The 25,767-nt window shown below is 32.8% G+C and overlaps 1 protein-coding gene across 2 annotated transcripts; it reads left to right on the forward strand.

The window, feature by feature from the left end:
- Window positions 1-633: 633 nt before the first annotated feature.
- Window positions 634-25,767, forward strand: LOC143042331 (uncharacterized). Of its 2 annotated transcripts, none has more exons than XM_076214612.1 (6): window positions 634-736; window positions 2,159-2,322; window positions 6,062-6,425; window positions 7,340-7,434; window positions 13,718-13,826; window positions 25,332-25,767. In XM_076214612.1, exons 2-6 carry the CDS (start codon window positions 2,182-2,184, stop codon window positions 25,547-25,549), a joined length of 927 nt encoding a protein of 308 aa, XP_076070727.1. In that variant the 5' UTR covers window positions 634-736; window positions 2,159-2,181; the 3' UTR covers window positions 25,550-25,767. The 2 variants fall into 2 exon arrangements, with proteins under 2 accessions (XP_076070727.1, XP_076070734.1); XM_076214619.1 differs by lacking the exon at window positions 25,332-25,767 and adding an exon at window positions 19,444-19,513.

Raw genomic sequence — 25,767 nt, forward strand, 5'->3', positions numbered from 1 at the left:
GTAAAATTTGACATATATATAATACATCATTACTTTTCGTTCAATTTTCCATAGTTTTTTCACGTTTTATTTCTGAATTTTTTAAATTGATATTTTGTCGCTTATTTTTCTTCCTTTATATATAACAGCATTGTATTATGATCATATATTTTGTCAATCTTGAAAGACTTACTTATCATTAATAAAAAAATCCCATACTTACGGATGAGTTTTGCTTATATCATGATCTTTTTTGATGTCGACGTTTATGATGGACTTCATCACATGGCCAAATTTTCACTAAAAGGAAGTGAAAATATCTGTATACAAAAGTTTTATGTAAAATAAAAAGATGTTTGCACCAGCGAATACATACAATGTGTCGATACATATACTTAACATTTCACAAGGTCTAACTAGTGTAATTTACCCCAAATTGTCGGGTTTAAAGATTAAATTATATACATACTTCCTTTAAGCATTCTATACAAATAAAGGCAATTCTATCTTTATATCATCAACATAATTGTTATTTCAACGATTTTATCAAAAATGTGATATGATTAAAGACATCGAGTCTGTCATCTTTTGATTATTCAGTCCGAATCTTGAGTATTGACTAGAAATTTGGAACCATTTATCAAGCAATGATGACGACGTCACAGTCACGTTATGGTAACGTTAGAAGTGCCGCCGTCAGTTTCAACCTGAAAGTCCAAGTTTTAGCAAGCTCTCCAACCTTGATATTTGTGAAATTGTGAGTAGATTAGCCATATAGAATCGTTGTTAACGATAGTAACTTGATAAATTCATGTCAATTTTACCGAATGAATAAAACAAGTTTAATCAAGCTCTAAAATGATTTGGAAAAAGCATAATCACTTTTCGATCCTTTTAGTTATTATAAGAGAGTTTATGAATCTCATCTCAATGGAATTTATAAATAAGAGTCTAAGGCAGCAACCATTTGATTTTCGGGGGAGGGGCTTTGGACAAATTTTTTTTTTTGGGCTTTGGCGAAAAACAATCTATTTTTTTTTGGAGACAAGTCGAAAACATTTTTTCTTTCAATTTTAGCATTACATAAAAAACTTATAGTGGCAGCAAAACAGCCTTTTTTTGAAAATAATCCATAGCACCCCCCCCCCCCCCTGAAAATCAAATGGTTACTGCTTATAGGAAAAGCTCAATACAGACATTTTTTGTTATTTTAATAAATATGAAACATGAAACATGTTATGGAAAAGAACTTCGTGATTTTTACATTTGAAAGACGATGCAAAAACTAATATCGATAGAATATGGTTTTGAATTGAAATGCCCTTTTTTAACATTTTCTGAATAGATAATCCAAATTTGCGAAAAGCTGTTCAATTTGCGGTCATGCGCAATATTAAATATAAAAAGATGTAATATAATTGCCAATGAGACAACTCTCCACAAGATACTAAGTGACACAAATATTACAACAAAAGGCGATAGTACGGCCTTCAAAAAATGAGTAAAGCCCATATCGCATAGAAAGCTATAAAAGTCCCCGAAATGACAAATGTAAAACAATTCAAACGAGAAAACAAATGGCCTAATTCTTATACAAAAAAATGAACGAAAAACAAATATGTAACACATCAACAAAAGGCAACCACTGAATGAAATATTTATAACGGTTATACAATATAAAAAATAGATGTGGCGACAACAGTACACAAAACACAACAATGAAAACGAAAGACTTCTAAGTTATGCATTAGGGGATTGCATAATATGTTTGGATAAAGGAGATGGTGAGCGGCGACAATGCCATAACAACCCAGCAACAAGAGGCCAATAAGCGGCGGTCGACACTAGAACAGTTTCGATACAATAGAGGCTAGAATGAGTATCAATGCAACTTTATCGTCAATCTGCTTGTTGCATGAAAATTAAACTAAGTCAATCTGTACTCAATATTAAAAATGGTTCATTATCACCGAACTAGTGTACATTTTTGTTTCGGGGCCAGCTGAAGCACGACAGCGGGTGCGGGAATTTCTCGTTACATTGAAGACCTATTGGTGGTATTTGGCTGTTATCTGCTCTGTGGTCGGGTTGTTTACCATATTGTATAGTCAGTGCGTATTGGCCTGAACATGAAGTTGAATATAGTCCTAAATTTGTAATGAATTCCTTTCGTCAACAGGTTAAAGATAAATATGCTTTGTAATGGGAGAGGATGAGTCTATTAACTGTGAAGAAGCTTTCGAATCTATCTTTAGTCATTTTATTCAAGAATTTGTAATCGACAGCGTATTTGGGGAATATCTATTTGCATTCGATGAAACTGAGGAGAATATGTCGGATGAAGTAAGTAAACAGGTTTGCAAGTCAAGTATACAGGAAAACAATGTTAAAATTAAATAATAGTAGATTATGTCATAAAATAAAAATTAAAAAAAAAAACCATTTCCTGCATAAATCTTAACGTGCGTCATTAGATGGTATTAATATTGTTACTGAAGATAATACTTAAGTGTAATGAAATATATTCTCAGTCTCAAAAGAAGCAAACCGTGTAGTATTTGTTTTGAAATTGGTCGAACCGTTTATCGGTTTTTTACTTTTCATCTTGATTGTCTGCTACTGTTTACATGAACCATATTGTTTGTGAAAACATGCACATTTGAAATATTTATTTTCACTTAAAAGAATTATAAAAAGTTCAACCGTACTGAACGATATCTGCAAGCGTTTTATAATTGCATAGAATCGATTGTTCCATATAATATATGTTTACATTTGCATGATCATAGCGGCAATTTAATACTTCCAAAATAATTAAGAGCTCACTGTTTTTTATGCTATTTTCCAAATACCATTTTGTTTCCAATTTTAAAATTATTTCCAAAGGTTACTGAAAAAATGAGGGTAGGACAAAATGGATTGCTGACGATATAATTCTCTCGAATGTTTCGATGGTTTTCGTGTGCTTAACCTTTATGGAATTGCAGTCCTAAATGCGTTTGGCACTTACAAAGAAGCATTATTACCAGATCTCACACATACACATTGCTTTTTACACTTGATTTTATTATGCAGGGATAAAGGCTTTCCAACCTGATCGTGTGTCTTCCTCTCTGCTAAATCACTGGAAACTGAAATTGGAAACAAAGTTGGTAATTTGAAAATAAACTATTGATTTCAATTAAAAGACAAAATTGAAAAATCTAGTCGTAAGCAGTTCCGTTATAAACAGCAGGATTATTGAATGTGTTTCTTTATTTGCAAGAGGTGGATCCGTAAAGTCACATTAAAACGCAGGTCCGAAAATATGCAGCAAGTGCCACATCATCAATTGCTACCTTTCGTCATTTCCCCCACAAGGCATCACTAATACATCACGCGATGTTAAATAAAATCGTCATATATTTGCAAAGCGATTTCAAAATACATGACTCGTACTCTTTTATGCGCCTGCACAGAACTCTAAACTTAGACCTATTGATGAGTTCACGAAAGACGTAATATCCGGTTCAAGGTGATTTTACCTCTAGGTTGATCTGGACGCACACAGTGATCCACCTGACAATGATAAGTGATAGCTAAATCATGAAATTTTAAAATCTTTAGTATTCACATAATTCTTATATTCCAAGGGCCTATTGTAGAACGAATTTAAGTATCCAGATGTATACCTGAAAAATGTTAGACTTGACACAATTTAATTTTCCATGATAAAAACAATCTGTACGTGGGCTAGATTATGATGTTGTGCTCTTGCTTTATATAATAGCTGATAGGATTCAGACATCACTTATGAATAATATTGAAGATATTAAACCAAGAGTTTTAAGAACTCCACGAAACCTCTTTCTTAATCATTAACATCAACTTTATCAGTAAACAAAGCCAGGCTTCGAAGTGAATCAGATTTGGATACTAAAAAAATCCAAAGATCTTTAAGGGTACATACAATCTAAGACTCTTTCATCTTGCAATAGTATTAAAACATTTGACTTTTCTACACTTTACACAAGTATTTCTCATTCCAAACTTAAAGACAAATTGAAAGACTTGGTATTGCATTGTTTCATAAAAAGAATGGCCAATGTAGAAACAAAAATCTTGTCTTTGGGAGGGATAAATCATACATTGTGAAGACTCACTCTGATTGAAACAAAAAATTCCCTGAAACTGACCTTATCAGGATGCTTTATTTCTTGATTGCCAACAAGCAGGTTCTATTACCCATTCCAGATCACCCCTATTTTTGACGCGGGGTTCGTGTTGCTTAGTCTTTAGTGTGGGTGCAATCAACAGTTTTTTCTATGACGTCACATTTTGAGGGACCATGCTTAAGTGACCTTTAGTGGTGGACTGATTATTAAAGATACTTGTATAAAACTAGATATCACTGGAATTAGAATGTTCTATAGTTTATAATGAAATAAAAATAATGTGTACTTTTAATATATTAAAAATATTCCATTCAATGAACATGGGGAAAAAAGGTCTAATTTGAACATAAAAAACTTGAAACCAGGTCCATGCACATTTTACATAATCAAAACTTTATGAAATTTGTAGGTTTTTATCTGGCCTTTCAAAAAAATCTTGTTTCAGGGTACGGTCTCGTGCTCCGAAAAGAGCTACAGTGGCTGAAAATAAGTTTTCAATTTTCACTGCCAAAAAAAACAGGATGTTTACAGTGTTGTCTCCCCTCAAAACATGTAAAGTTAATATAATTTTTTAAATTATTTCAATCATTTAACCTGTTTTAATTGAAAGCTTATTAACTAGTTTTTACAATCAAATACAAAAAACATGATACTTTTTCACCAATTGAGTAAATAAACAGGGGTTTCCCTCCATGGTTATTTTTAGTCAGGGAATAACCCCTAGTTTTTTATACGAAACTGTTTATAGCACCCTGTACTATGTTGTGTTTTTGTACTATTGTTCGTTTGTTTGTTTGGTTTTTTTTTGTCTGGTTGCCTCTTTATTTTTTAGCCAGGGCGTTGTCAGTTTATTTTCGATTGATGAGTGGAATGTCTCTCGGGTATCTTTCGCCACTCTTTTAAAATGTACTTGTATCTTACTGTTACTGTTTAAACATATTATATATATATGAATTGTATATATTTTTTCATATAGTACTGAATTATAGAATTAATGTCATCTAGAAATGTTGCATGTTCTACTTATTTGGAGAGGATTATGTTAAGTTGTTATAACTTGCATCCAATCCTATTGTTTATTAAGACAAAAAAATATGTGTTAACTAACAGTTTATCGTTTAAGGATGTACACCTCTGAGGAGCCAAAAATTTCTAGATTTAAACTTTTTTTCTTAACCTGATTTTTGGGTTTATAAAACTATAACAAAATAATTGGTGAAGAAAGAATCATATGGTGGTGCACTTCTTTTTTTTTGCTACGGGCCTTTGATAATGCCAAATTTTGATGATTTTCCCATTTTTTCATCGATTTTCACCTATTTTTGGGCTATTATCGTGAAAAAAATCACAGTTCCACAATTGAACTTTTTTTCATACTTTCTATAAAGATGAAGTGGCCCAATCTGAATAAATTTTACTTAAAAAAACTATAGGTAGATGTTAATATAAGAAAGTTTTATCATATTTTGACTCTTTTTTGTGTAAATTTACCATGCTGTCAATTTTGTATTTTTCCTGATTTTTCTCAGTTTTAAGAACAAAATGCATATTATTTCAACTTTTTTGTTATAAATGATTGAAAAAATACATACCTAAGAAATTTGAAAAGACCAAAATGATATGGGATGTACATGATTCTTGTAAAATCATTTTTTGTATCCCTAACCCATTTTCTAAAAATTTTGGCTAAAAATACTTACTTGGTTGGTCGTAAAATTCGAAAACTGGATTACTTAAAAACCATTCATTTTAAATTCACAATTTTTTCACAGAGTTATGTTTGATTATAATATTTCTAAAATTCATTGATATTTTCCACTTGTATCACATGTTTTGGAAAAAAATCAAGAACGAGATTTCAACGAGACTGAACGAGACTGAAAAGTCAGAAGAATACATCCTTAACACCTATATTTTGTTGTTAACAGGAAGTCATAATACCAGATTCTGTTGGTGATTGGTTACACCCTACTATAAAGTGCACTGATGTATCGAAGTCAACAGATAAGTTGTTCGAAGTGAGAAGGCTACACGAGTCTTTTGATTTGGACATTGAAGATGAAGATGACGAAATCATCAGTAATATTATCCTGGATAGGTTAATAGATGTTACACAAGAGGCAATAACTTTCCAAATCACCGGAAGTAATGTACAGGATACAGATGTTACACCGGAAGCAGTTACTGTTCAAATTATTGAGAATAATGAACAGGGTAATAGTTTTCTGGATAGAGTAACGGATGGTACACAAGAGACAGTAACTTTCCAAGTTAATGAGAGTGATGCGCAAGGTGAGCTGTTTAAGTATACAAAATCACACTTATTAATTCTAATATTGGTATCTATTTTCCTTGATAACTTAAAAAAGGGCTATAAAGGGATCGATTGACAGTTGATCGTCATGTTTCTGATTTAGTTCAAACACTTATAATTTAATCTTTACTCACAACCTCTTTAATATAGCGCCAAACAAAAAAAAAAAAACACCACACCGCACTATTTCTAAATTAAAATGCACCAGGACCGAACATATGATGACAAAGAGCTGAACAATAAGAAATCTTATAACCTGGGAGAGGATTTTATATGGAGTCAGTGTTTTACATTCTAGCGATTCATAATAAAATGCAATCAATCAGACTTAAAATGATAAGTGGAAAAGACCTTAAATCCCACCAAGCAACTGCAAATTAACAATGAAAAAAATAGGCCACATAGGGGGCCATCAAAAACACACAAATCAATTATGACAGACAAATCATGGCAATAAGAAAAATGTTGAAAAGACAAAGAACGATTTCAAAACCTATCACAGTAAACTGGAGATTGAGCAACACTTACTTCACTTCCGGGAGTTGCTGGAGAATAATTTAGATCTATTCAATTTTCACCGGTATAGATGTAGTCAGTATAGTCACCAAACGCTTTATTAACAAATTCTATCAATATCACTGCTATTTTAATGGTTGTTATATGTCCGATCTTACATATATTATTTTTCGGTGATGTTTGAATCGAAAAAAGTACTGTGCTTGGTGCTAAGCAAAAAGGTAAATATATCCGTGATCATCTTTTTAGATATTCCTAAACTGAGAACAAAATGATAATGTCTATTGAATTGGTGAATAGTTTCAACTTTACCTTTTGAACCCTTGGTGTAATAGTTTACTTGTGTGTGGCTTAACATATCGTTTGTCTCTTGCAGGGAATAAGTTTGTAGACAGAGAACGAGCAAAAAGTCACCACTTTGGAGTTGGTCGAACAAGCTCTATCCGCAACGTTTTCAACACGATTTTCCATGTAATTATATTTATCAAATAGAAATTATTATCTATAGATTATGACCGAAAAACAAATACATAAATTTAATAGAAAAACATATTGAAAGAAAGTTGAAGCTCGATTACTGAACTAAATATTTGTTTTGTGTAATTGTTGAATATTTTTATGCTGTTGTTTGTTTGTCGTTTTCATTTTTAGCCATGGTGTTGTCAGTTTGTTTTAGATTTATGAGTTTGACTGTCCCGTTGGTATCTTTCATCCCTCTTTTAATTATAAGACCACAAATAATTCAAGTGTTCCAGTGGCGGATCCAGGGGGGGGGGGGGGGTTCCGGGGGTGCGCACCCCCCCTTTATTTTTGCCGATCAATGCATTTGTATCGGGACATATGTTTTGCACCCCTTGCACCCCCCCTTTGCCCTGGGTTAGCACCCCCCCTTTCGAAAATTCCTGCATCCGCCCCTGTGTTCAAATCATATGCTGTAAATTGCATGTTTTGTGGAAGTTGGTTGTTTAAAATACGAATATCAAAATATGAAGTAGGCGACGGATGTCATGTTATAACACATATTGTATGTGAGAGACCAGAAATGTACACAGGAGTGACAAAAATAATAATAAAACAAGAACTATCTTTAAAAAAGATATCCGACGTATTTAAATTTGAGTATAAGTTTAAAACTATCATTTCGATAACCTTCAGAAGCACAATGACTTAAATCTGCATCTGAATGTAACTACAAGAAATTCTTTACTAAGTCTGATTATATTAAGGGAATAATATATAAGAATATTGTGATGATACCTAAAAAATTTATTTGTCAAAAAATCCAATGCAAATAACAAGAAACAAATATACATTTACTAACGTTTTCTCTATTTGTGTTCAGTATTCTCGGTCCTCGTATCTTTCTGTTTACATTCACCAAAACCTCGCGGAAATCTCACATGCGTAGGTGCGTCCTAAAAGTCATGTACGTTCGTACAACAAAGTTTACATTAAAAATTATATAATTGTCCCGAATAAACAGCTGTCATGGTTGTAAAGAGCTATTGGAGAAACAATTATTTTAATAAAAATATAAATCTTTGTAAGATCTAGTTCAAATATTTATAGTTGTTCACTTGCTTTCCATCACGATATAATTAACGAGACGTTTTTTCAAACACAACCAAATTGCCCACCATGACAGCATCTTGTCCAATCACAGAAAGGATTTTCGAGCATGCGTATTCTGTTGCCATAGTTAAGCGTCCTTAAGTTCAAAGGGCACAAACCGAAACTATACCGACTACGTCGGAAAAACAATATACGTAAAAAGCGCTTTTCTGGATTTACTATCATCAAGAACATTTAAAAATGGTATATTTGAAGGCTAAGGATGTTTATCAACCGAAATGAATGAACAGCTATATGACTAAAGAGGACTTGATAATGATACCCTTATCCATATAATGTCATTTTTGCTTTTGGGGGTTGAAACCTTTAATTCTGAAACGTTTTTAAATTTCTAACGGAGAACAAAAGAAATGTTTGTTAGAAATCATGACTACTGAACTGATGATACTTTAGAGACTGATATTCTTCGAACTACGGTATTGACTTATATGACAAAAAAGGCCTAAACCAATAGCCAAATAATATAAAATGTTCTGTGCCTAACACGTAGATTGCAACTTATCATGAAATGTTATCTTCTGTTTGGTACCTGATGGACAAAAAAATCCACCAAAAATGCAAGGCCTACACTTGTGTACGTCAAACGCGCGTTTCGTCTACATATGAACAAAAAAAACATTTGATAAATTGTCCAGGTCGTAAAACAATAAACCAATCCATCTACCCTATGAACTAATTCATGACTGAAGTAGTTTTCTAATTAATTGTTGTCATGTGCCATATCTAAATGATTTTAGTCATCAGGTGAAAGTTGATCTTATGACAGATACTCGATATTTTCGCTTCAATGTATTCACATCTTTTGAAAACAGGTTCAAACTTCTATTTTTTATTTATCAAATCAGGTAAATGGAAGTTGTTATCTACAGCCAGTTTCTATGTTTCCGGTCTTTTCCTCTTATAGTTGATAAGTTTCCGTGGTCTTAGTTTGTTGCCCGAACTAGTTTTTGCCTTAACGAATAATGACTATTGAACAGCGAAATACTGCTGTTGTCTTTAATTATGCAAAAACGATCAAGGCCTAGGGCTTGTCATTCTGCAAATAAACAAATCTACATATAACGAGTATTGATATATTACCTTAGCCGTATTTGGCACAACTTTTTGGAATTTTGGGTCCTCAATGCTCTTCAACTTTGTACTTGTTTGACTTTATAACTATTTTGATCTGAGCGTCACTGATGAGTCTTATGTAGACGAAACGCGCGTCTGGCGTATTCAATTATAACCCTGTACCTATGATAACTATTTACACCACTGGGTCGATGCCACTGCTGGTGGACGTTTCATGCCCGAGGGTATCAACAGGCCAGTAGTCAGCACTTCGGTGTTGACATGAATATCAATTATATGGTAATTTTCATAAATTTCCTGTATACAAAACTTTGAATTTTTCAAAAACTAAGGATTTTCTTATCCCAGGAATAGATTACCTTAGCTGTATTTGGCCTTTTTTAAAATTTGGGCCCTCAATGTTCTTCGACTTTGTACATGTTTGACTTTATAACTATTTTGATCTGAGCGTCACTGCAAGGCCGTAGCGCATGTTTATTTGAAGTGAGGCAAAAAAAAAAATTGGGGGGGGGGGGGGGGGTTCGGGTGCCTGAAACAGGAGAAGCTTATATCAGCATTACTATTTTTAATAAAAAACAAAAAAACAATATAACAGAAATGAGGGTTTTTTATTAGCTAGCCTAGTAAATAACAAAACAAGTTTCAATATTAAAGTTAATCTCTATTGGTCAACCAAAACTTTCCGATTCTCCTGTGACCTGTACTATCGAAAAGCTTCAACACACGTTCTTATGTATATATATAATTTTAACGTCCACAATTTTGTCCATATATTTATGTTCAACAGCAAGTTATAAGCTTATAAAAGACGAGAACATGTTATAATCAGCAATTAGGATATATCTATTATACATAATCATTAACCATAAGAATAGGTACAGAGAAGATTAGACCAACATTGTTACTTACCGGATTTTTGACGTTCGAATGTCACAAGTGATCACAAGTTATCTGTAAACATTCCACTGGAAGACATGTCAACCTACCTGGACACATTATTCTACCAATTTTTTAGTCATTGGTTTGATCTACCGGGGTTCGAACCCACGACCTACCGCACTAGAATCAACGAAACACGCTAGCATACAACCAGACAATGCTGATCATAATCAGAAAAAGAAACACGAAAAAAATATTTTTAAACAATACCAAAAATATATTTCATACTTGTTCAAAGATAAATAAAAATCATGAATTGCTTTATACATTAAAGACTTCCATAGAAAGGCGCTTCATGATTTTGTTTAAATCAATTATAAATAATTATTATATTTTTGGTCAATGAATTATTTTATCGATTAGCATTTGTTTCAATGAGTTGATAGTGTAAACATTGGTAACTATAGCGTTATCGATTCAAAAATAAACCAAGGAAAGTAATAAGCCAGAATACTTATAGGGAGTGTATAAACTCATGAGTTACCTTTTTCATCTTTTTTCCTCTTTAAAGAACCCGTCTTCATCTAGTTTTGTAACGACATTTAGATTTGTTTCAATTTTTTTATTTTGATTTGTATTCGGAACACTTATTTTTTTACCGTCACCGCTATGGTAAAAGCTGCAATCGCTGCTGCAGATTGGACACACTGTATGTAGTGTGCCGGTAGATAGTTTGAAACTCGAATATTGATAATGTAAAATAAATAATTAAAACAAAAAATGACACTTCTAAAATTTGGTCGTCGTTTCAGAAATGAGGCATTTGCCTCATTTGCCTCCATTACGCTACGGCCCTGCACTGATGAGTCTTATGTAGACGAAACGCTCGTCTGGCGTTATAAATTACAATCCTAGTACCTTTGATAACTACTGATGCCACAGTAATATAAGCAGTCAACACCCGTTGCTTTTATTATAAGGCGAAAACATGATTTGTTTTGTCCTAGGCTTTCTCATATCAGGTAGCAATAAACAGTTAGGAAAAAATATTAAAATTTGCTCTTATAAATTTTACCATCCCCTTTTCATTGCTTTCTTGCAATATCAAGCTTACTGTTTGTGTCATATATTGGCATATGTATGTAATCAGAATCTTCGATAGATTTTATATCCAGTATACAAAATGGTAAAATATAATTTCTTTTTGGGTGTATCCATGGCAACAATCTGCATTTATTTGTTATACAATATTGCAAAAAGGGGGGAAAAGATGTCGCATATTTCTCAAAATTTGGCTAAAAGTAGAATTTCAATCGCTTGAAGTAATACCTTTTCTGAAACTGTGTACATATATCAGTCAGCAAATCCAATGAAAATCATGTCTTTCATCTCATTTTTTTTGTAAAATTGCGTCAAAAACTTCGTGTAGAAAAAAAGTGTTTGTAAACATTACATTAATTTCTGGACCGATGGCCGGTCTAGCTATGAAAATACGGATTGTCAAACAGAAAACAGCCCATAAAACGTGTAAAAAATAATCTTGATGCTCTTATAAACCATCTTTGAAGGCTAAATTAGCACTCAGCTGTCTAAAAATGAATTTTATTACACAATAACTTCCCTATTTGAAAAATCCACAGGGGCCAAAATGCGAAACTAAACTCCTAACTGTGTATTGCTACCTCAACACTAGCTTTTTCAGAAAATTGATGAAACGGTCCAAAATTGTGTTTTGATAGAGTTTAAAGTTGATGTTTAATGCCGCATCACACATTGGCGTATAGACCGGCGTGCAACATATGACAGAAAAAAATGACAAAGTCCGTATACATTTGTTGCATACAAGAGGAACGATAAGCAATCGCTAATCGCGCGTTGCATAAGTTTGAAGTACGTCGAAATGCAAAGGTATACGCTTGGTGAACGCTATGACTCAAGGAAATTTTTATGCAGCATAACAACTTTCATCCAGCTCAAACGTTTGTCAAGCATATACCTGTCCGCTACACGCATATAATACATACGCTACAAGCGCGTTGAACACGATACAGATAAGTTTAGACACATTTAGGTACCTTTTGTTAGCGTTTATTCGTGAGTTTCTCTGTCCTATATGTTCTCCCATTTATTTATATTGTAGTCCTGTCATGTAATGTTGTCATTTTAATGTTATATTTTACATTGCCATAAAAGCGGGAGGTTTGGCATGCCACAAAACCACCTTTTATAGCTGACTATGCGGTATGGAATTTGATCATTGTTGAAGGCCGTACGGTGACTTATAGTTGTTAATTTCTGTGTCATTTCGGTCTCTTGTGGAGAGTTGTCTCATTGGTAATCATACCACATCTTCTTTTTTATATCAACCCACCATTGTTTTCTTAAATGTCCTGTACCAAGTCAGGAAAATGGCCATTGTTATATTATAGTTCGTTTCTGTGTGTGTTACTTTTTAATGTTGTGTTTCTGTTGTGTTGTAGTTCTCCTCTTATGTTTGATGTGTTTCTCTCAATTACAGTTTGTAACCCGGATTTGTTTTTTTCTCAATCGATTTATGAAATTCGAACAGCGGTATACTACTGTTTCCCTTATTTAGGACACGTTGTATACGCTCCAAGATCGTTCGACTTAACTAAAATGTATGCAGGTTTGTTCGTAACAAACACCCCATTATAAAACGTCCCAGACACGCCGAAAGCACGGATTATCATCCTAGATACGACTGGGACGCGTCTCAAATACGTGCAAGAGACTCTTTTCCTTCGTAGCGTGCATTCCATCTACGTTATAGACAAACGCCAGGCATACGCCACATGAACGCCCGGTGTACGTCGGAGCTATACGCTGATGTGTGACGCCGGTATTAGATGTCACTGCCTAGGAAACGGAAATTTTGCTTCGCCGAAAACTGTAACACCAACATAAGCTTGATTGATGACTAGTCTCTCTAAACATTACCTGTTAACATTGATCAGATGCTCATAAAGTTGACATTTGATCCTTTTAGATCAGTTTCTTCGTCGTGCAATAAACTTTCCCACGTTTTGACTTTGGTGATTTCTGTCTTTTCTTTCCTCCATTTAACGATCACGTATGAAACAATGCATGACATAATACTTGATACTCTAATCTATTCAAAATCTCTCTTTTTTTATTTGACAAATTTCAGCGGAGTAAATCGTCAACAAAAAAAGTAAAGGAACCAGAGGAATTAGAAAATCTCGTGTCAAATAAAAAGAATAGACGATTCTTCAAACGTACACGCCGAAAGAACCAAGGTTGGTGTATATACTTCTAAAAAAAACAACTCCATTCATGTCCGGCGTTTTTATTAGTTGCCTCGATTTGAGAGATTGTCACGCTTTTTAAACGACAAACAAGCTCTCTCTTTCCAATGGCAGTCCACACTATCCGATTTCGCCCAAGCAATCCTCTTTTCGGAACTGATCACAGGATACAAGTACAAAAGTATTCATACATTAGCACTCATACCACATCATTCTATATTTATATACAACTAATCAAATTTTAAGTACTTTAATTCAACATTGTTATACATCGATTCGGAAAAAAAATGATAAATAAAAGAAAGAATCCATTGCTAATAACATTAACACTCGTAAAGTAGAAAGGATTAATATAAGTTGCAATAACTTGTTTCCCAATCCACTATAAATAAATATGTTTAAACTAACATAACATGTTAGGCATATTTTTATCAACAACAAAAAAAAAACGCTAGTTGAATAGATTAATATCGTATAAATTAAGAATTTTGGTCCTCATTGCCCTTTAACTTCGTACTTTATTTGGCCTTTTTAACTTTTTTGGATTCGAGCGTTACTAATGAGTCTTTTGTAGAGGAAACGCGCGTCTGGCGTATATACAAAATTTAGTCCTGGCATCTATGATGAGTTTATTTATAAATTTGACGATCTCTTATCTATATTTAAAAACTACGGAGGGCATTAGTTATTGTGAAAACGTGGTAAAATACTAATAAGTAATTAAAACGCATGTTTCTTGGACTGTGACAGAATTTCATTTTTGCAGATGTACGCGTTACCATGGAAAACTTTATACCTACTTATTTTGAAAACATAGAGCTACCTATTATTTCGTAAACAAACTATAAAACTAGTGCAGATGTATAAATTTTATACGTCCGTTACGTCAGATGTCAACAATGTTACTTTAACTTGAGGCTGTGAATCATCAAATTTTAGATATGATACATATGGCTATGTTATGATATGATACACATGGCTATGTTATTACGGGTGTTAATATTAACAACATCGTCCAAGACCATAAGGTTAAATAACATCAAACTATCGTCCTCATATTACATTGGAAACAATCAGGTCATTAAAGACACCTTTTCATCATATTGGAGCATTGGTGTAAACTTAAAAAAGCTTAAATTATTATCTTGATTCTTATTGATGAAAAAATATAAATGACTAATGTGGATTGTCAAATATCACTCTTTGATAATAACAGGGTAAAAAGTATGCCTATGTTTAGAATAATAAATAAATTTTGATTACTCGCAAATATGTTTGTGTTCGTACCGGCCAACAAAGCAGCCAACAATGTGGTGGTAGTATGACGCAAATACTACAATAAGTTTTTAAGAATGTAAATATAAATTCCTGAACATTTAGATGCATGCGCTTGACAGAGAATCGGATAGTAAACAATCATTCTTAACTAAATATAAGCTTAAGGCCTCCGATGAAAATTTGTAGATCCGTACTATGTATCGGTTACCTTAAACTACACAGTTTCATCACGGCACCTTGAAAGGGTTCTAGAACTAATAGTCCAGTGCGTTTAATTATTTCCTTCCATATAGTCAAATAACTTGTATTCCTACATTTCGTCGATGTTTAATTTTGGCTTTGCGCAAACCATGTTTGTTCTTGCTGTTAATGACGTCTTTACATTAGATCTATAGGATGTTACTGTTAGATGTGTACTGATTGATATTTTGTGCCTTGTACCGAGAGAGAAAAAAATATACTATACGACTGCAGCTCTTTTCAAAGTATATTATATTTTGATCTTATTTTGTGCTGTAGCACACCTGTTTCAGGCCAGTCAAAAAAAAAAGGGAGGGGGGGGGGGGGGGGGTTGTTGCCCGTAAAATTTTTTCTCACAACAACATTCTATGTGTGTAAACACCAAGCCAGATGCCAGTATTTCAGTGATTTCGTTTGTTGCTATACATCATATTTGTTTTTCTGTCCTGTTTTGAACATAAATAATAGATATAGGAAGATGTGGTGTGAGTGCCAATGAGACAACTCTCCATCCAAAAAACAATTTAAAAAAAGTAAACCATTGTAGGTCAATGTAAGGCCTTCAACACGGAGCCTTGGCTCACACCGAACAACAAGCTATAAAGGGCCCGAACATAACTAGTGTAAAACCATTCAAACGGGAAAACCAACGGTCTAATCTATATAAAATAAAAAAAACGAGAAACACGTATAAATTACATAAACAAACGACAAAGACTGTTAGTTTTCTCGTTTGAATTGTTAAATATTTTTCATTTGGGGGCCTTTTCTAGCTATTTTTGCCGGTATGGGTTTTGCTCATTGGTGAATGCTGAACGGTGACATTTATTTGTTATCTTCTACGTCATGTGGTCTCTGGTGAAGAGTTGACTCAATGTCAATCAAACCAAACCCCGTAATTTTCATAAAACAACTGCATACTTGAAAATCAATTGAATTTAATCTTTAAGGCCTGTCCTCTTCATATGCTAGTATATACACTATACTAAGGATACTTAATTTCTCAATTCAAATTAAGTCATAGGTAGTCTATCGATGCTCAAATCTCTGAAATCGATCAGGTAGAAAAATTAAGGTAACAAACAAAAACTGAGGGAGAAATACTTTTGCTTGACCACGAAATTGAGCGAGACCGGGTTCGTCTATAGAGTAAACGTCTCCTGATATGCATGAATCATTCATGCAATAGAGAATCAGATAAAAAGTCACATTAGGTAATAATACACAAATAGTTATTAAAGGTATCTGGCTTATAATTTGATACGCCTGACGCGCGTTTCGTCTTCATAAGACTCATCAGTGTCTCTCAGATCAAGATAGTTAAAAGTCAAACATGTACAAAGTTGAAGAGCATTGAGGACCCAAAGTTGTGCCTAATACGGCTAAGGTAGTCTATGCCTCGGATAAGAAAGTCTTTGTATTTTGAATAATTCATACTTTTGCAAACAGTAAATTTGTTAAAATGACCATATAATTGATATTCATGTTAACACCGAAGAGCTGACTTATTAGCTGGTCATACCCTTGGGAATGAAACGTTCACCAGCAGTGGCATCGACCCAGTGGTGTTAATAGTTATTAAAGGTAGCAGGCTAATAATTCAACACGCCAAAATAGCATAAGACTCATCAGTGACTCATTAGTGACGCTCAGATCAAAATAGCCAATTGATAAAACGGACCGATATTGTGTTTAAATAGAGAACAACGTTGAAATTTCAGATGAAACTGCCTAGGAAACGGCAATTTTTAAATTGATCGTACGCTTCGACAAAAACTGTAACGTCTAAATGAGCTAGATCGATGAAGTTATAAGGACCTACATTGGACTTTTTAAAACTGTTTTACCAAAAGTAAGTAAGTTAAAAAGCAACATTAACGTTGGAATGTCTATAAATCTTCAGAGAAAAAACTTTCCCTTAATAACATGTTAAAAACAAATAATGGACATATCTTACATTTTTTCAAATTTATCTTAATGCTAATTAGTCAATTACAACAGCATTGATTTTTGTTAAATTGTGCTAGTTATGTGATAAGAGAACTTTTCTCATAAATCATATTAAAATTTATCGTTTTTCCTCGATTTTATGCGCATTGTTGGATTCACCTTCAACGGAATAGCCGAATGTTGATTCATGGATAGACAAATCAAACATTTCGTAAGGAAAAAAATCGATACAAGGAAGGTTATTATGTCATAAAAAAGGAAGCAAAGAACTTTAAGTATGATTTGAAGCAATTTGAATAAAATTATTAAAAATGCAAATCTCAAGGAAATATTAAATTAATTGAGGTTATTACTTCTTAAAATTCTTTACTTTATAGAATTCAATGAAGGATGTGTTCAAATCCAATTATAAATTGATATTTCCGCGCATGCTCTGCACGATAACACAGAAACATTGCCGTTGACTATAAAGTAAAGAGATAATTAATGAAATTTTATATAATAGAACTACAGACCTATTTTATTATAAATTTGCATCCCTCTGCACATAATTAGTATAAAACAGTATAATTTTATTAAAGTACTAAAGTAACTTTGCAAGGACTAGTCTGATAAAACAAACCTTTCCTCCCCTGGTAGAATTGATATCTAACTTATAATTATAAGTCTGGTCTTATCAAAATGTATCTAAGTTGAGTTTTTACAGACGAATCGTTGACGAGGGTGTCACCAGCCCAGTTGTCAGCATTTTTATGTTGACATGAAATATTCATTTTCTGTAAATTACCTGTTCATAAAATGTTATTCGGAACACTTATGTTTCTTTACTACATGGTTAGAATAAACTTAGTCGTATTTTGCACATTTTTTCGATATTTGTGGTTTTCAATACATCTGAGCTTTGTTCTTGATTTTAGCCTTCAAACTTATTTTGATTCGACTGACGCGTATGAGATTTATGTAGACGAAACACTCGTCTTGCGTACGAAGATATGATTCTTTTTTTAAAGAATGATAACGATAATCAAACGAATTTCAAAAAAATAATATATGCAACACAAAAGCTACCAGAAATTGTTCTGCTATTTCTTACTGTTCTGGACACATATGAACACCCCCAATGCTGATCAATCATTGAAAAAAAAGAGTTTTGCCCCTTGGAAATATTAGTCATATGTAAAATTGATTTTAAAACTCTCTCACATTTACATTTTTTGTAGGAAAATTATAAAACTGACATGAAATATTAAAACCATCAATGCTTAGGGCGGACTTAAAACAGAGAGCTGACGAAATATTATTCCTAGAGATGTAACTCTTGCATAATATAATTGATAACATGACTTTTATTCAATTAATAACATAGATATACACAATAATTATCATGGAACACATCAGGAAAGTTTATATTGTTAAAAATTCCTCTCAATCTCTTAAAAAATGAAAACCTCACGTTACATAATTTTCTGCGTCCAAATTATATTTGTCAGGACCACTCAAAGCCAAGAATGTATAATAACTGTAACATTTTAAATGCGCATCTGGTGCAGGAAAATTAGTACCGTTAATGTTATTGAAGAGCTATATGACAAAGAATAACTTAAAAATAGCCAAACCCATATTAGGGCAAATTTTCCTAAAGGAGTCGCAACCTTAGTTTCTTTATAATTTCAATTTTTTTAAATTGATAATTTTAGAAAGATTTGTTATAAATCATGCCAGTACACAAGTTCTGACTACTGCATATAGTTATCAAAGGTACCAGGATTATAATGTAGTACGCCAGACGCGCGTTTCGTCTACATAAGACTCATCAGTGACGCTCGGGTCAAAATAGTTATAATTTAAACAAGTACAAAGTTGAAGAGCATTGACAAGTTAATGACACCCTCGGTGACTGATAGTTTACCATTAGAGGTTTCGACCCAGTGCTGTAAAAAAGAAAAACAACACGTTAAATGAGGATAAATAAAACTAAAGAACACTATACAGAAAAAAATCAAAAGTTGAAAAAGCCATATATCAATTTATGGGCTTACAGGAACTTGACAACTATTACTATGTGTAATTTTGACAAAAAGTTCAGATTTTTTACATACCTGTTATATATCTATCTACATATATACTACTAAATTTGTAGACCAAAATGTTTTAGCCGGTTTGTCTCAACGCTGACGATCGGCTGAAGTATTGTATAATAATAAATAGTAAGTGTGTGCAATGAACGTTTTCGTTTTGTAAGCATGAGGAAATTGTTTTGTATTCAATTTGTATTCAATATATGAAAACTCGGCCCACGGCCAACTAGCATCACTGAAGCACTCACAAATTATTATAACTTTTTGCATCACTTTATCAAACTCGCTAAACTCAAAATGAAAGAAAATATTACGACGAAATGTGTTTATTCATTAGATTGTTTTCTTCTTATCTTGACAAATATTGCACCATATCATGTCAAAAGCTAATACCAAGCGTCTATCAAGTCACTTTTGGTTCATCTACTGATTAAAAATTGCCGACATATCACGTCACGAAATAACTAAGAATGCTTAAAAGCGCGTTAGATACATTCAATGAATGAAGACTAGCCATTTATCGGAATATGTTCAATAGAGTGCATTAATCTAAACATGATTTCACGCTATTCGAGTTATCTCTTTTTCGTTGCAATTATTTATGATTGTTAATATATTGAAGAAGAAAAAATGAAATTTGGTTGATGAAATCGGTTAATATTTATCATATGATGAATAGTATTAATATTTATTAAAATATCTGATACGAACTTGGCGATACGAGAAACTGTTACTGCGGTTGATAACAATTAAAAATCAATGTAATTAATTTTGATAAACAGACATAAAAAAACAATGTTCCTACCAGTCATAATAGTCATCAATAACTATTTCAAATTTCACGTTAGTTATGTCGTATTGTTAAACCTAAATCATATCTAAAAGATTAAATAATTATTTAAAAATTAAGTTGCATATGACTTTGTAATAAGTGATAATAATTAGTTATTGGCGCTATATTAGATCATATTGAATGTCATGTGTACTATTGATAACTGTTTGTCTTTTTCATTTTTAGCCTTGGCGTTGTAAGTTAATTTTAAATTTATGAGTTTGACTGTTCCTTTGATATCTTTCGTCCCTCTTTTTTTAAACTGTCACTTTTTCGGTCAATTCAGGTACCAAATATTACTAGCGTTTTAAATTGAGACAGCAGTAGTTTACATGTTTTCAAATCTCAATTAAAGTCTTCTGATTTAAGTCAATTTTTATCTTTGTTGCATTCAAAGACCAAAATGAAATCCTATTTTCTGTCTTGTTAGTTACCTAGATTAGATTAGATGACATCACAAAAGGTGAAGGGGTATTCAGGTCCCGCTTTATTTTTCTTTGTCTAAGAAATGACACATAGGGAACTACTCCACAGTTAGGTGTGTATTTTCGCAATATGTCCCGGTGGATTTTTCAAATATGAGAGCTAGTGCGCTTGAAAATTCATTTTTGGATAGTTGAAGATTAAAATAGCCTTCAAAGTGGGGTTACATGAACATTAAGCTTATGAAATGTATGTAATATAGGCTGTTTACAGTCCGTATTTGCATATCCTTACAAAACATTGGTCCGGCAATTATTGTAATGTTTTTGTCCAACTTTTTATCGCACGAACTTTGTGATGAAGTTTTACGAAAAATTGAGGCGAAAGACACCCATATTTATTTAATCATTATGTAGATTAATGTCAACAGTTTCTGAAAAGGTATCACTCAAAGGCATTGAAATTCTAGTTTGATTCGAATTTTTGGGGGGGATATGTGACATTTACACATCCCTTTTTGCAATATATTATGGAAAATAAATGCATAATTTTGCCATGGATACACAGACAAGGAATTATATTTCCCCCTTTTAACTTTTGAAAATCAAATCTATGGAAGATACCGATAAAATATAGAATGGAAATGGGGAATGTGTCAGAGGGACAACAACCCGACCATAGAGAAGACAACAGCAGAAAGTCACCAACAGGTCTTCAATGCAGCGAGAAATTCCCGCACCCGGAGGCGTCCTTCAGCTGGCCCCTAAACAAATATATATCCTAGTCCAGTGATAATGTACGCCATACTAAACTCCAAATTGTACACAAAAAACAAAAATTAAAAATAATACAAGACTAAAAAAGGCCAGAGGCTCCTGACTTGGGACAGGCGCAAACATGCGGCGGGGTTAAACATGTTTATGAGATCTCAACCCTCCCCCTATATCTCTAGCGAATGCAGAAAAGTAAACGCATAACAATACGCACATTAAAATTCAGTTCAAGAGAAGTCCGAGTCTGATGTCAGAAGATGTAACCAAAGAAAATAAACAAAATGACAATAATACATAAATAACGTCAGACTACTAGCAGTTAACTGACATGCCAGCTCCAGACTTCAATTAAACTGATTGAAAGATCATGTCTTCATCATATGAATATCAGACACAATCCTTCCAGTGAGGGGTTTAGTATCATACCATCATAAACGTATATGAGAAGAACATAACCCGTGTCATGCCAACAACTGGTTTTTAAATAAACGTGTTTAGTTCCGATGCAAAGACCCTATAAGTGAATCAATATTAACGCCAACATATGCAATCTTTAATGACCTGACAACAGTATCGTAACTATATCCCTTCTTAATAAGTCCATTTAAAGGTTTTGTTAGCTTCTGAGGTGAATACTGACATGTTTGTGCTTTATAAAGAATATTTCCATAAAAAATCGGATGTGAAATACCTGAACGTATAAGAAGTCTGCATGTTGAGCTATATTTACGAATGATGTCCTTCTACCGATGATAAAATTTAGTAAATGTTTTGACTAGTTTGTGATATCGAAAACCCTGGTGTAATAATTTTTCAGTAATACATAAATTTCTCTCGTTAAAATCTTAAACATTGTTACATACACGAGCGAATCGTACAAGTTGAGATATATAAACACCGCAAGATGGTGACAAGGAAACGTCACCATCTAAAAATGGATAATTAACGATAGGAAATGAGAAATCATCTCTTTTATCATAAATTTTAGTATTAAGATTTCCGTTAATGATATAGATATCAAGATCGAGGAAAGGACAGTGGTCATTGTTAGTATTAGCTTTATTTAAAGTAAGTTCAACAGGATAAATTTCTTTAGTATACATACTGAAGTCGTCATTATTGAGAGCCAAAATATCATCCAAATATCTAAAAGTATTGTTAAATTTGTGTAACAGATGTTGATTCGATGGGTCTTTGCTGATTTTTGTCATATATTGTAACTCATAGCAATACAAAAACAGGTCCTCAATAAGTGGTGCACAGTTAGTTCCCATTGGATAACTTGGCGATATACGGAATCTTCAAAGCGAACAAAAATGTCATCTTGTAAAAGTTCAAGAGCACATATAGTATCAAAGCATGTCCAATTGACATAGTTTTTTTTGTTTATTGCTACTAAAAAATGACCTAAAAAAGTTTGAACATATATATTCACATTCTGACCTTTTAAATGCCCAATTAATTAGGTGTGTGAATTTTTTCTTAATGAGAATGTGAAGCAATGTGATATATAGGGTAGAAAAATCAAAATATTGAACAGATTCAAAATCACCAATATAAGCATGCAATTGATCAAGTACTTCCAACGAGTTTTTGACACTCAAAAGTAATTAATTTCACTATTTTCGAAGGCCTTATTTGAACAATTTATTATCAGGTTTTTGATTGTACCAAGTGTACTGGTAAGAAGAATAGATAATTTAGAAGTGGAACAATGACTTGAAGACGAAATAAATCTATATTTGTAAGGTGTTTTGTGTAGCTTCGGAAACCAATACATAGTTGGGACTTTCATTATTTTTGGTTCTGCTTGTAAAGCGGTAGCTAAAAGTTTATGTTTGTTACATATGTCATTTTCTGAAAATGGAGTCAATTGGAATGTTGATGAATTGGTGATTTCTTTTTGTAGAACCTCATCGTAAAATTTACGTCAAACAATTATAATATTATAAGCAGCTTTATCGGCCGGGACAAAAACAAATTCCTTGGCTAGTTCTTTTAGTTTATGTTTGATACGCGAAATAGGTTTAATAAGTCCAAAGATTTTTTGTCAGCTTTTTCCCGTTTTATCCATTTCAAACAGTAAGTACTGAGTGAGTCGTAGATGATATTACGACACTCATTCCAATTAATAATTGACGGGGAACGGTATTTAGGTCCTTTACTGAGGAATGATTTTAACTCTCGGTCTTGAACGATGTTAACATACATATGCACATGTATAACACAAACAGTTAGGTTAATGTATTAGAAAGCCAGGAATAGAAGATGATAAAATATTTTGTGGTTCAATTTTAATTTTATTTTCTAAGGTGGCAGTAAATCTTTAGAATTTCATGGATTTCTGATTTTATTTTCTTGAAAATTCATTCAAACTTATATACAAATAAAATGTATGGTTTCAAGGAACTAAGATGTGTGCGTGCTTATGTAAATATATAGAAAACCTTTAAATTTGTGTGTCGGTCCAGCATGGAGATTTTAAAATTTATAAATGCATTGCAAATATGGCAAAAAATGTGATGCTCTGATACCAATCTAATGCTCACCTGCAGAATCCTGCTAAAAGCCGACAAGAATTTTAGGCAAAATTCAAGAGATAAAGGATATTTAGTGAATTAGAGCCTTGTCCGAACCTATCCTTACCATCAAAATCTCAAGATATTTTTGTTTACAAAAAAATGAATATTTTCCCCTCTTTGATTGGATGCCGTCAAGTGAGGAGACCACAATTTTGACATCTGATTGGACCCATGTGTGAAGGAAATCCCCAACCTGTGTATGCAACTACTTACTTGTGTAGTACACTAGCCTAGAATTTACATTCATTTATTTTTTTAGTCCACATGATGCAATTATATACCTCAATGCTTAACTGTAACAAAATTTCTGCGTGGGACACATATTCTGGTACACCAAAACTGGTACCTGCCACCTAACTGTGAAGTGCTACCTTTTGTCTGTGTTAATTTCTAAAAGAGCATAAATACGGATATGATATGTTTTATTTACGGACATTATAGTTGAATAATTTCAATTAAGGTTAAGGTAGCACTCCACAGTTGTGTAGTTTCGCATTTTGGCCCCTGTGGATTTTTCAAATATAAGAGCTAGTGTTCAATAAAATTCATTTTTGGATAGCTGAGTATTAAAATAGCCTTAGTATTGGGTTTATATGAACACCAAGATCATATAATGTATGTAATATAGACTGTTCTGTATGACAGTCCGTATTTGCATGTCCATACCATACATTGGTCCGGCAATTATTGTAATGTTTTTTTTCCAACTTTTTGTCGCACGAACTTTGTGATTAGATTTTAAGAAAAAATGAGGCGAAAGACACCCATTTTTTATTTGATCATTAGGAAGATTTATGAAAACAGTTTCTAAACAGGTATCACTCAAAGGCATTGAAATTCTAGTTTCATCCAAATTTTGGGGGATATGTGACATGTTTACCCCCCTTTTTGCAATATTTTATGGTAAATAAATGCAGAATGTTGCCATGGATACACAGAAGAGGAATAATGTTTCACCCTTTTAACTTTTGAAAACCAAATCTATGGAAGATACTGATTACAAACATATGCAAATGTACAACACAAACAGTTAAGTTAATGTATTAGAAATCCAGGAATAGGAGATGATAAAACATTTTGTGGCTCATTTTTAATTTTATTTTCTAACTGTAGAGTGCTACCTAATGAAGCCTGTGTCTTACCGATAACGCAGTCTAATAATTTCTATTCAAACTAATGTATTATTTTTGTTCTATTAATAGCCTTAGCAGTGTGAATATTGTAACTTTAAATAATAGTACATTTTCTTTCAACAATTTACATCGATATATATGAATCTCTTGTGGACTGATAGAAACATTGTAAATATTTGATATTAATACTTGTTTTTTTTTTTACAGAACCTATGCCCACTTCTATTGAGGTACAGGAGGGTACTGATGTGTCATCTCAAGTCCAGAGTAAACTCATATCACGACTCTTCACTGGTCATAAGGCTAACCGTGGACAAGAAAATGACAGCGAAAATATGTTGGATGGAACTGGGAATTCCAGAACTGTGCTCGGAGGAATCCGCAATTCATTGATGAATTTGTTTAGAAACAGGGTTGTTATTTAGATAATGGTGGCATTGATTAATGTTCTGTTCCCTAATGTCAAACCAATATGTTGCAACGGAATAAAGTGGTATGAAAAGGTTTTAAGCTAAATATAGGAAAAATACATAAACAAATACGTAGTACCCGAAGGAAACAAACTTTTATATTTGGTACTAAAAAATGTTGACGTATTATTCACGATCATTCGCAAACAGATAAATAAAAGTTTGAACAACTA

Source organism: Mytilus galloprovincialis, chromosome 1, assembly GCF_965363235.1.
Source record: "Mytilus galloprovincialis chromosome 1, xbMytGall1.hap1.1, whole genome shotgun sequence".
NCBI lineage: Eukaryota > Metazoa > Mollusca > Bivalvia > Mytilida > Mytilidae > Mytilus > Mytilus galloprovincialis.